The sequence below is a fragment of the Hypanus sabinus genome, chromosome 7, assembly GCF_030144855.1.
Source record: "Hypanus sabinus isolate sHypSab1 chromosome 7, sHypSab1.hap1, whole genome shotgun sequence".
Lineage (NCBI taxonomy): Eukaryota > Metazoa > Chordata > Chondrichthyes > Myliobatiformes > Dasyatidae > Hypanus > Hypanus sabinus.
In genome coordinates, this window is record NC_082712.1 from 177,958,263 (window position 1) to 177,971,728 (window position 13,466).

General features: G+C 48.6%; 1 protein-coding gene across 6 annotated transcripts in view; it reads left to right on the forward strand.

Moving 5' to 3' along the window:
• Positions 1 to 7,247: 7,247 nt before the first annotated feature.
• The window catches only part of dkk3b (dickkopf WNT signaling pathway inhibitor 3b), a 63,390-nt gene continuing 57,171 nt past the window's right edge, over positions 7,248 to 13,466 (forward strand). For 2 of the 6 annotated variants that reach the window (XM_059976220.1, XM_059976221.1), the window contains exon 1: positions 7,251 to 7,488. In XM_059976220.1, coding sequence (XP_059832203.1) covers positions 7,318 to 7,488 — 171 coding nt within the window. In that variant the 5' untranslated portion in view covers positions 7,251 to 7,317. Of the gene's footprint in view, positions 7,489 to 13,466 lie in introns of all 6 variants that reach the window. The other 4 variants (XM_059976222.1, XM_059976224.1, XM_059976226.1 and 1 more) reach the window with 4 other exon arrangements.

Here is a 13,466-nt window from a genome sequence, read left to right on the forward strand (position 1 = left end):
CAGTAAACTAAACAGTGAATATTTCAGGCCAACATGGTTCATAATTCCACAACTAATGCCATTGAGACAGTCATTAGAGTACAGAAACAGGCCCTTCAGCCCATCTAGTCCATGCTGAACTATTAATCTGTCTTGTCCTATCAACGTGCACCCAGACCATATCCCTCCATACTCCTCCATCCATGTACCTATCCAAACTTCTCTTAAATGTTGAAATTGAATCTCCCTTCCACCACTTCTACTGAGAGCTCGTTCCACACTCTCACTACCATCTGAGTGAAGAAGTTCCCCTCAGGTTCCCCTTAAACATTTCACCTTTCACCCTTAACCTATGACCTCTTACTCATTTCTCACCCAACCACAGTGGAAAAAGCCTGCTTGCATTTACCCTATCCATATACCCCTCATAATTCTGATATATCTCTATCAAATCTACTCTCATTCTCCTACGCTCCAGGAAATAAAGTCCTATTCAACCAGTCCCTATAACTCAGGTTGTCAAGTCCCAGCAGCATCCTTGTAAATGTTGTCTGCACTCTTTCAATCTTTCCTGCAGGTAGGTGACCAAAACTACACACAATATAGAGGTTTACAAATTTAATGTTAGAGTGAATCTTTTTCTGAGTGGTAGGGAATAAAATACTCGGGGGCAGAGGTTTCATGTGAGAGGGCAGAGATTTAATGGGAAATTAACGGGGAGCTTTTTCACCCAGACGGTGGTCAGTATATAAAAAGATTAGCTTTATCTGTCAAATTGCATTAAGGCATAAACTGTAGAGTGAAACACATGCGAAATGCTGGAGGAGCTCAGCAGGTCAGGCGGCATCAATGGAGATGAACAAACAGTCAACAAGATCCTTCATCAGGACTGGAAAGGAAGGAGGAAGAAGCCAGAGTAAGGAAGTGCGGGAGGGGAAGGAGGACCAACTGGAGGGTGATAGGTGAGGACAGTGGCAGAGGGGAGCAGTGAGAGAGGCTTCACTGAACTCCTGCAGAAGTGAAGATTTAAACTTCTTCTGGGTAGGAATACCTCCAAGAGACTTCAAAGTGAAGCAGCCAGTCATAACTACAGGAGATTCTGCAGAGGCTGGAAATCCAGAGTAACACAAAGTGTCAGAGGGACTCAGCAGGCCAGGCTGAAAGGAGAATTATTGATTCTGCGTGGTATCAATACTCGAGCACCACCCTTGCACGGTGATAGGAAACTGGCAATGCCTTTGGGGAATCTGAGGGGAAAGATCCGCACCTCCGTCTTGGGCCATAAGACATCGGAGCAGAATTGGGCCACTGATGGTCAAGCGGCTGTGCGCCTTTGCGCTTTATCTCTCCAGATATTTCTGCAAAAACTCCACCCATTCCTGCAAAACTACAGCAGTTTCCACAAACTCTCTAAGCTGCCCCACAAACGCTGCAGACATTCCCCGTGGTTCTGCAAGTTCTCTGGCTACTCTTGGCAGTTTGTGAACATTCTTGGGTTCTTGTTGTGATCTACACACACTCTCCAAATGTTCCTGCATTTTGAGCCAAATCCTCCTGCCCGTTTCCTGCAAACTCTAGATATTTCTCCAGTTTCCACAAACTCCCGGCACATTTCTGTGGATTCCCTAGGTATTTCTACAGCATTTGAGAAAACATTCTCATAGATCAACATGTGCAAACTGTTGGAGGAACTCAGCAGCCCAGGCAGAAACTGTGGAGATGAATAAACATATCAGGCCGAGACCCTTCTTCAGGACTGGACAGGAAGGAGGAGGAAGCCAGATTAAGAAGGGGGAGGGGAAGGAGGACAAGCTGGAAGGTGATAGGTGAAGCCAGGTGGGTGAATGAGGGGAGGTCAAGTAAGAAGCTGGGAGGTGATTGGTGGAAAAGGTAAAGGGCTGAAGAAGAAGGGATCTGATAGGGGAGGAGAGTCGATCATGGGAGAAAGCAAAGGAGGAGGATGCTGCCAGGAGGAGGTGATAGGCAAGTGAGGAGGAGAGGTAAGGGGCCAGAGTGGGGAACTGAAGAAGAGGGAAGGTGGAGGGAAAAAAATTACTGGAAGTTAGAGAAATAATACCATCAGGTTGGAGGCTACCCAAATGAAATATGAGGTGCTGCACACCTCACCTGGGAGTGGCTCATGGTAGCAGAAGCCCAAGGACCAACATAGAGTTCTGACCAGATGTCGGCAGTTGGAGGGGACTTCACCGACCGAGAGTGGGTCACGGCAGCAGAATACGGTGTTTGGCCATTGACTAATAGGCGTGTGGGTTTGATTAGTAAGAACATGTTAAAGGAAGGAGGGGGAAAGCAGAGAGGCCATGGTCACAGTGGCCATAGACTGAGTGGAGATGGTCACAGTGGCCATAGACTGAGTGGACATGGTCAGACTGGCCATAGACTGAGTGGAGATGGTCACAGTGGCCATAGATTGAGTGGACATGGTCAGACTGGCCATAGACTGAGTGGACATGGTCACAGTGGCCATAGACAGTGGACATGGTCAGAGTGGCCATTGACTGAGTGGACATGATCAGACTGGCCATAGACTGAGTGGAAATGGTCACAGTGGCCATTGACTGAGTGGACATGATCAGACTGGCCATAGACTGAGTGGAGATGGTCACAGTGGCCATAGACAATGGACATGGTCAGAGTGGCCACAGACAGTGGACATGGTCAGAGAGGATATAGACTGGGTGGAGATGGGCAGAGTGGACATGGTCACAGTGGACATAGACTGGGTGGACATGGTCAGAGTGGCCATAGACTGAGTGGAGATGGTCACAGTGGCCATAGACAGAGTGGACATGGTCAGAGTGGCCATAAACTGAGTGGAGATGGTCACAGTGGCCATAGTGAGTGGACATGGTCAGAATGGCCATAGACTGAGTGGACATGGTCACAGTGGCCATAGACTGAGTGGAGATGGTCAGAGTGGCCATAGACTGAGTGGACATGGTCAGACTGGCCATAGACTGAGTGGAGATGGTCACAGTGGCCATAGACAGTGGACATGGTCAGAATGGCCATAGACTGAGTGGAGATGGTCACAGTGGACATAGACAATGGACATGGTCAGAGTGGCCATAGACAGAGTGGACATGGTCAGACTGGCCATAGACTGAGTGGAGATGGTCAGAGTGGCCATAGACAGTGGACATGGTCAGACTGGCCAAAGACTGAGTGGAGATGGTCACAGTGGACATAGACAATGGACATGGTCAGAGTGGCCATAGACAGAGTGGACATGGTCAGACTGGCCATAGACTGAGTGGAGATGGTCAGAGTGGCCATAGACTGAGTGGACATGGTCACAGTGGCCATAGACAGTGGACATGGTCAGAGTGGCCACAGACAGTGGACATGGTCAGAGTGGCCACAGACAGTGGACATGGTCAGAGTGGCCACAGACAGTGGACATGGTCAGAATGGTGATCTTAAAGCTTTAGCTCTTCAAGGCTTCAGGCCGAGAAAGCCAGGGAAAAGGAAAGCTCTGTCACGGAGTCTGTGACTCAGAAGGGAAGGGGGGACAAGGGGCATGCTGACGCGATAGGGGCTTTGCTCGTTACAGGAACGGACAGGAAGTTCTGAGGATGAGAATGTGATTCCTGATGGTATGTTGCCTCCCGAGTTCCTGGGTCCAGAATATCTTGGATCGAGTCCTGAGCATTCTACAGTGGGAGGCGCACTGCTAGAGGTCGTGGTCCATGTAGGTACCGATAACACTAGTAGGACGAGTGACAAGGAGTTCAGGAGTTAGGTGCTCAGTTAAAGGGCAGGACCTCCAGCGTTCTGATCTCAGGATTGCTACCATGCCACTTGCTGGTGAGGCCAGAACGAGGAAGATTACACAGTTTAATACGCGGCTAAGGAATTGGTGTAGGAGGGAAGGCACAAGATTGTTGGATCATTGGTCTCTCTTCCAGGGAAGATGGGACAGTTTGCACATGAACTAAAGGCGACTAATATCCTAGAGGGAAGGTTTATTAATGCTGCATGGTGGGGTTGCAGGGGGATCGGAACCAGAGTACCAGAACAGTTTAGCGGAGTGGTTGCGGAGTTGGCAAAAACTCAGACAAAGTTAGGAAGCAGAAGGCTGAACATGGTGCGCTTTGTGTCCTGACCTTTCAATGCAAGAACTATCATCGGAAAGGTGGGTAATAGTGCTGAAGATGAGGTAGGTGATTTACAAACACAGGCAATGTGTAGTGAGGAGGGGTTGTTGATAGGGTGACATTGCAGTCAACAGGATGAATTGTCATGTAAAAAGTGGACAAAATCGAAAAGGGTGAATACAGGGCTGATGGTGTTATATTTGAATGTGCGCAGTATATGGAATAGGGTAGATGAACTTGCAATGCAGTTGTAGATCGGCAGGAATGATATTTTAGGCATCACTGGATCAAGGCTGAAAGATTATAGCTGGGAGCTTAATGTCCAGGGATACACACTGCATTGAAAGGACAGGCAGGAAGTTAGTTGTGGCTTTGCCCTGTTGGAAAAAAATGAAATCAGATCATTAGAAAGAGGAGACACAGGGTCAGAAGGTGTTGAATCATGATAGAGCTGAGGAACTGCAAGGGTTAAAAGGCCCTAATGGGAGTTGTTTACAGACCCTCAAACTGTGGTAAGGATGCTGCCTACAAATTACAGAGATAGAAAATGCATGCCAAAAGGGCAATAGTCATGGGGAACTCCAGTTTGCAGGTAGAATGGGAAAATCAGGTTGGTGCTGGATTACAGGAGGGGAATTTCTGTAGAAACATAGAAAATAGGTGCAGGAGTAGGCCATTCAGCCCTTCGAGCCTGCACCACCATTCAGTACAATCATGGCTGATCATCCAACTCAGAACCCTGTACCTGCTTTCTCTCCATACCCCCGATCCCTTTAGCCACAAGGGCCATATCTAACTTCCTCTTAAATATAGCTAATGAACTGGCCTCAACTGTTTCCTGTGGCAGAAATTCCACAGATTCACCACTCTCTGTGTGAAGAAGTTTTTCCTCATCTCGGTCCTAAAAGGCTTCCCCTTTATCCTTAAACTGTGACCCCTCGTTCTGGACTTCCCCAACATCGGGAACAATCTTCCTGCATCTAGCCTGTCCAATCCCTTTAGAATTTTATACGTTTCAATAAGATCCCCCCTCTGTCTTCTAAATTCCAGTGAGTATAAGCTTAGTCGATCCAGTCTTTCTTCGTATGGAAGTCCTGCCATCCCAGGAATCTTCTTTGTACTCCCTCAATGGCAAGAAATTCTTTCCTCAGATTAGGGGACCAAAACACAATACTCCAGGTGCGGTCTCACCAAGGCCTTGTACAACTGCAGTAGAACCTCCCTGCTCCTGTACTTGAATCTTCCTGCTATGAACGCCAACATACCATTCGTGGCAGGAATGCCTACTAGTGCCTACGGGACGGGATTTCAGAGTAGCTTGTGGCTGACTCCACTAGAGGACTCTTTGAAGAAGTAACAAGCAGGACAGGGAAAGGAGAACTGGTTGATGTTGTGTACTAGGATTTTCAGAAGGGCTTTGACAAGGTGCCGAACAAGCTGCGAGCCCATGGTTTTCCAGGAAAGATTCTAGCATGGATAAAGCAGTGGCTGATCGGCAGAGGGCAAAGAGTGTGAATAAAGGACTGACTACCAGTGACTAGTGGTGTTCCACTGGAGTCTGTGTTGGGACCGATTGTTTTCTACATTATATGTCAATGATTTGGGTGATGGGATTGATGGCTTTGTTGCAAAGTTTGCAGACAATAAGAAGATATGTGGAGGGGTAAGTAGCTTTGAGTAATTACAGAGGCTACAGAAAGACTTAAACAGATTAGAATGGGCAAAGAAGTGGCAGATGGACTATAGTGTTGGGAAGTGTATGGTCACGCACTTTGGTAGAAGAAATAAAAGAATTGACTATTTTCCAGATGGAGAGAAAATACAAAAACGGAGGCGCAAAGGGATTTGGGAGTCCTTTTGCTGGATTTCCTAAAGGTTAATTTGCATGTTGAGTCTGTAGTGAGAAAGGCAAATGCAATGTTTGCATTCATTTCAAGAGTACTAGAATTTAAAAGCAAGAATGTATTGTTGAAACTTTATAAATCTCTGGTGAAGCCTCATTTGGAGTATTGTGAGCAGTTTTGGGCCCCTTATCTTAGAAGGGATGTGTTCAAACTGGAGAGGGTTCAATGGAGGTTCATGAAAGTGATTCCAGGATTGAACAGCTTGTCACATGAAGAGGGTCTGATGGCTCAGGGACTGTATTCACTAGAATTCAGAAGAGGGGTGATCTCACTGAAACCTATTGAATGGTGAAAGTTCTTGATAGAGTCGGTGTGGAGAGGATGTTTCCTACTGTGGGAGAGTCCAAGACCAGAGGACGCAGTGGGGTGTCCTTTCAGAATGGAGGTAGGGAGGAATGCCTTTCGTCAGAGAGGGGTGCATCGGGGAATTCTTTGCCGTAGGCAGCTGTGGAGGCCAAGTCTTTGTGTATATTTGAGGCCGAGGTTGATGGGTCAGGGAATGAAGGGATTTGGGGAGAAGGCAGGAGATCGCGGCTGAGAGGATACTATTTGAAGTTTCTGTAAACTCCTGACATTCCCGCACCTTTACCACCACAGACGCGCGGGCACGTGGCGGCAGCGCCGCTGATTGGAGGAGGGACGCGGGGAGGCGGGGCCCGGGAGCGGACCGGAGCGGCGAGCGGCGCTGATTGGAGGAGGGACGCGGGGAGGCGGGGCCCGGGAGCGGACCGGAGCGGCGAGCGGCGCTGATTGGAGGAGGGACGCGGGGAGGCGGGGCCCGGGAGCGGACCGGAGCGGACCGAGAGCGGCGAGCGCCGCTGATTGGAGGAGGGACGCGGGGAGGCGGGGCCCGGGAGCGGACCGGAGCGGCGAGCGGCGCTGATTGGAGGAGGGACGCGGGGAGGCGGGGCCCGGGAGCGGACCGGAGCGGCGAGCGGCGCTGATTGGAGGAGGGACGCGGGGAGGCGGGGCCCGGGAGCGGACCGAGAGCGGCGAGCGGCGCTGATTGGAGGAGGGACGCGGGGAGGCGGGGCCCGGGAGCGGACCGGAGCGGCGAGCGGCGCTGATTGGAGGAGGGACGCGGGGAGGCGGGGCCCGGGAGCGGACCGGAGCGGCGAGCGGCGCTGATTGGAGGAGGGACGCGGGGAGGCGAGGCCCGGGAGCGGACCGGAGCGGCGAGCGGCGCTGATTGGAGGAGGGACGCGGGGAGGCGGGGCCCGGGAGCGGACCGGAGCGGCGAGCGGCGCTGATTGGAGGAGGGACGCGGGGAGGCGGGGCCCGGGAGCGGACCGGAGCGGAGTGGACCGAGAGCGGCGATGGGGGTTTCACGGCTGCGGGTCGGTCTCTTGCTCCTGGTGTGTCTGGGTCAGTGTGCCCGCGGGCGCGGGTCTCCGGCCCCGGCAGAAGCCGGCCTGCGGGAGATGCTGCAGGAGGTGGGCGAACTGATGGAGGACACGCGGCACAAACTGCAGGGAGCAGTCCGGGAGGTGAGAGGTTTCGGAACGGCGGCCGCTCGGAGTTGGGAGCGATATTCCGGCTACTGGCTGTGCAACAGCCCCGGGAGCAGTGCACCGGTTTCGGAACGGCAATATACCGACTGCTGACTAGTCCCGGGAGCATTACCGACTGTGGAGAGCAAATGCACTCGTACCAGTTACGGAGAGACAGCTGCGCAGCGCCGGGGTGTAGCATAGTCCCGGGAGCAATATACCGGTTACCGACTGCTGAATAACCGCGGGGGCAGTGCTCCGGCTGCGGAGCGCCGGGATTTACATACCAAGACCGGGTCCAGAGCGACACCCCCGGCAGCAATGCGGCGGGTGCCGGGGGGCATTAGAACTGCGCCTGGAGCGATACACCGGGACCGGCACCCGGCGTTTTTCCCCCAGGTTGGAGGATCGAGGACGAGGTTTAAGGTGGGAAGAGAGAGATTTAGGAGGAACCTGAGGGCAGCTTCACGCAGACGGTGGTCTGTATGTGGAACGCAGTGCCAGAGGCGGGTACAATTACAACATTTAAAAGACATTTGGACAGGAAGAAATGTTAAGACAGATATGGGCCATATACAGGCAAATGGGAGGAGTTTAAATGTCACATCTCGGATGGCATGAATGAGATGGGCCGAAAGGCCTGTTGAGAATCCGGTTTACTTTAACTGGCATATGCTGTGAAATATGTGAGACTAGAACTAGGGGTCTTAGCCTCAAGATTTGGGGGGAGTCGATTTAGGCCAAAGATGAGGAGAAACTTTTTCTAAAGGGTGGTGAATCTCTGGAATTCTCTGTCCAGGGAAGTAGCAGAGGCCACCTCAGTACATATATTCAAGACAAGATTGGGTAGTAGGGGAAAAGGCAGGTGGGTGGAGATGAGTCCACTGCCAGATCAGCCATGATCTTATTGAGTGGTGGAGCAGGTTCAATAACCCAGATGGCCTACTCTGCCCCTATTCCTTGTGTTGCTTTGCAGAATAAAAAAAAGGATATTGAATTGTCTAAGGTGTGGGAAAGGATATTGAATTGTCTAAGGTGTGGGAAACAAGTAAGGAAGTTATGGAACCTATGACAAAGAGGTGGAAGTACTGGCGCTTTTAAGAAATTTAAAAGTGGATAAATCTCCGGGTCCTGACAGGATATTCCCCAGGACCTTGAGGGAAGTTTGTGTAGAAACAGCAGGAGCTCTGACGGAGATCTTTAATATGTCATTAAAAACGGGGATTGTGCCGGAGGATTGGCGTATTGCTCATGTGGTTCCATTGTTTAAAAAGGGTTCTAGAAGGAAGCCTAGCAATTATAGACCTGTCAGTTTGACATCAGTGGTGGGTAAATTAATGGAAAGTATACTTAGAGATAGTATTTATAATTATCTGGATAGACGGGATCTGATTAGAAGTAGCCAGCATGGATTTGTGCGTGGAAGGTCATGTTTGACAAACCTTATTGAATTTTTTGAAGAAGTTACGAGGAATGTTGACGAGGGTAAGGCAGTGGATGTAGTCTATATGGACTTCAGCAAAGCCTTTGACAAAGTTCCACATGGAAGGTTAGTTAAGAAGGTTCAGTCATTAGGTATTAATGCTGGAGTAATAAAATGGATTCAACAGTGGCTAGATGGGAGATGTCAGAGAGTAGTGGTGGATAATTGTTTATCGGGATGGAGGCCGGTGACTAGCGGGGTGCCTCAGGGATCTGTTTTGGGCCCAATGTTGTTTGTAATATACATAAACGATCTGGATGATGGGGTGGTAAATTGGATTAGTAAGTATGCCGATGATACTAAGGTAGGAGGTGTTGTGGATAATGAGGTGGGTTTTCAAAGCTTGCAGGGAGATTTATGCCGGTTAGAAGAATGGGCTGAACGTTGGCAGATGGAGTTTAATGCTGAGAAGTGTGAGGTTCTACATTTTGGCAGGAATAATCCAAATAGAACATACAGAGTAAATGGTAGGGCATTGAGGAATGCAGAGGAACAGAGAGATCTAGGAATAACTGTGCATAGTTCCCTGAAAGTGGAGTCTCATGTAGATAGGGTGGTGAAGAGGGCTTTTGGAACGCTGGCCTTTATAAGTCAAAGCATTGAGTACAGAAGTTGGGATGTAATGCTAAAGTTGTACAAGGCATTGGTAAGGCCAAATTTGGAATATTGTGTGCAGTTCTGGTCACCGAATTATAGGAAAGATATCAATAAATTAGAGAAAGTGCAGAGACGATTTACTAGGATGTTACCTGGGTTTCAGCACTTAAGTTACAGAGAAAAGTTGAACAAGTTAGGTCTCTATTCATTGGAGCGTAGAAGGTTGAAGGGGGATTTGATCGAGGTATTTAAAATTTTGAGAGGGATAGATAGAGTTGACGTGAACAGGCTGTTTCCATTGAGAGTAGGGGAGATTCAAACTAGAGGACATGATTTGAGAGTTAGGGGGCAGGTTTAAGGGAAACACGAGGGGGTATTTCTTTACTCAGAGTGATAGCTGTGTGGAATGAGCTTCCTGTAGAAGTAGTAGAGGCCAGTTCAGTTGTGTCATTTAAGGTAAAATTGGATAGGTATATGGACAGGAAAGGAGTGGAGGGCTATGGGCTGAGTGCGGGTAGGTGGGACTAGGTGAGATTAAGGGTTCAGCACGGACTAGGAGGGCCAAGATGGCCTGTTTCCATGCTGTGATTGTTATATGGTTATAAAATAACTTGCAATCAGAAATATATATTAAGTGGAATTATCTGTGGAATTTGTTGCCACGAGCGGCTGTGGAGGCCAAGTCATTGGGTGTATTTAAAGCAGAGATAGATAGGTTCTTGATTAACCAGGGCATCAAAGGGTATGGGGAGAAGGCAGGGGAGTGGGGATGATTGAATGGTGGAGCAGACTCGATGGGCTGAATGGTCTTCTGCTCCTATATCTGGTGGTCTTAAGTAAGTAGTGCATAGCAGAAAGAGAGTGATTTAAAAAGAAAACATAGTGAGGTAGGATTCATGGGTTCATTGTTATTCAGAAATCTGATGGTGGAAAGGAAGAAGCTGCTCGCTCCTGCATTGTTGAGTGTGTGTCTCCAGTATGTAGTTGTGTAGTATCCGTACAAAAGGGAGCAATGCCTCATTAAGAATCCACATCACCCAGGTCATGTCTTGTTCTCATAGCTACCATCAGGCTGGAGGTACATAATCAGTATCAATGACAGGAAGGAAAAGCAAAGAGGTCCTGAAAAAAGAATTTAGAAAGCGAGGCAGAAAGCTGAGAAGCAGGACCTCCAGGATAGTAATTTTTGGATTGCTATCTGTGTCACACGCCAGAGAGGGTAGAAACAGGATGATCTGGCAGATAAATACATGGCTGAGAAGCTGGGGCAGGGCTTCATTGCGATCTATCCTGTGTGATCTATAAACTGTGCAAAAGGGATGGGTGGCACCTGAACCTGAGGAGGACCTGCATTCTCACAGGGAGGTTTATTAGACTTGTTGGGGAGGGTTTAAACTAATTTGGTTGGGGGGGGGAGGGGTAGTGTTGGGAACCTGAGGGAAGTTCCTCAGGACAGATGGTAAAAAAAGCAAAGATAGTGTGCAGTCAGACTGTCAGAAAGGCAGGCATTGTGAGTATCAGTGCACTAGGGATGTAGAATCAAAAAGGGTAGCAAACACAGTACTCAAAGTGTTGTATCTCAATGCACAGAGTATAAGAAATAAGGTGGATGACCTTGTTGCGCTTTTACAGTTTGTCAAGTATATATTTATATTGCTATATTTCTACACTATTCTTGGTTGGTGCAACTGTAATAAAACCCAATTTCCCTCGGGATCAATAAAGTATGTCTGTCTGTATGATGCTGTGGCCATCACTGAATCATGGCTGAGGATGGTTGTAGTTGGGAGCTGAATGTCCAAGGTTACGCATTGTATTGGAGGGAGAGGAAGGTAGGCAGAGGGGGTGGCGTGGCTGTACTGGTAAAGAATGGCATCAAATGAGTAGAAAGATATGACTAGGATCAGAAGATGTTAATCCTTGTGAGTTGAGTTAAGAAATTGCGAGGATATAAGGACATTGATGGCTGTTATACACAGGCCTCTCAACAGTGGCTGGGATGTGGACTACAGATCACAATGGGAAACAAAAGGCGAGTCAAAAAGTCAATGTTATGATAGTCATGGGAGATTTTAACATGCAGGTTGATTGAGAAAATCAGGTTGGAAATGGATCTCGAGTGAATTTATTGAATGCCTGAGATGGCTTTTTCGAGCAGCTTGATCTTGAGCCAACTGGGGGATCAGATGTACTGGATTGGGTGTTATGTAATGAACAGGAGGCATTTGGGGAGCTGAAGGTAAAGGAGCTCTTAGGAGACAGTGATCATAATATAACTGAGTTCAACTTGAGATTTGATAGGGAGGAACTCAGCAGCTCAGACAGCATCTATGAAAATGATTGACCAGCCAACATTTCAGGCCAAGAGCTGCTTTCAGGGTGGAGAGGAAGAGGAAAGGTGCCAGAATTAGGAAGTGGGAGAGGGAGGGATCCAGGCGGGCAGGTGTTGGGTGAGGGGGAATGTGGGGCATAGTTTGCTCAGAGTTCTTTGCTCTGGGCTGAAGGTCAATCGGTCCTGTGGCTTTTCTTTCGCCACAAACTTCAGATGTCCTGGTGGTGAAGATCCTTCCTCTCCCAGGAATGAGGTCTTTGGAGCTTCTATTGACACTTCTGTAGCCCTGGGTTTTATGGGATGGGGTTGCTATCCCCATGCAGCTGGGCTTGGCACTGTCGATGGTGGTGGTCTCCCTCTCTGTGTCCCAGCCTGTCCAACGTCACTCGCTCGAGTTCCACAGGAGTAGGCTACTCAGCCCACCAAGTCCTGGTAACTTGTAGAGATTCTTCAATCTTAGTGACGTCTTTCCTAGTTCTACTCCGATGCCTTATGGAACTCAGAAGAGTTTCCTGGACACAATGGAGGTGTACAAAACTCGGGGGTATAGCTAGGGTAAATGCAAGCAGGCTCTTTTCCACTGGGGTTGGGTTTGACTACAACTAGAGGTCATGGGTTAAGGGTAAAATGTGAAATGTTTAAGGAGAATGAGGGTGAACTTCTTCACTCAGAGGGTGGTGAGTATGTGAAATGTTTAAGGAGAATGAGGGTGAACTTCTTCACTCAGAGGGTGGTGAGTATGTGAAATGTGCTGCCAACACAAGTGGTGGATGCAGGTTCGATTTAATATCTATGAGAAATTAAGATAGGTACATGGATGAGAGAGATTTGGAGGTCTAGTCTAGATGCAGATCAACGGGACTCAGCAAAATAACAGTTTGATATGGACTAGATGGGCCAAAGGGCCTGTTTCTGTGCTATAGTGCTCTCTGTGAAGCAGTGACTACTCTAGTTTGTGGCATACTCAACCTTTCCTCATGAGACATGCTCTCAGATCTAGGCAGGGGACTGGTAAATCTCCTCTGCACCCTCTGGAGCTGCCACATCCTTCCTATAATGAGACCAGACTGAACACAGTATTGCAGCTACCATTGTTCCAAAAGGGTCTTCAGAAGTCGTGAATGAGATGTAAATCATGATAGATGTTCAAATCAAAGAAATAACAGTCCCCAAACTCATTCCACTGAAAGTAATCGCCCTTGTGGTGGTCTTTCCACTGTAAAACAGCACAAACTAGACAGACAATACTGTCCAGTATTGATGAGAACAGCCTGTGAGGCTGATTGATTTATGGTGGACAGTCTCACAGAGAAAGAAGCAGCAAAATAAACACGGCCACCGATATCACAGGTACACAGTTTCAGCAACAGCTTCTTCCCCCCACCCTGCCATCGGGTTTCTGAACAGACAATGAGTCCGTCAACAGTCGGTATTTTTGTTCTCTTTTTGCTCTTGTTATTTCATTTAACTTTTTAATATTTTATGATTTGCACTGTACTGCTGCAAAGAACAACAAATTTCATATCAGTACACGATACTGGAGGCGCTCAGCAGGCTAGGCAC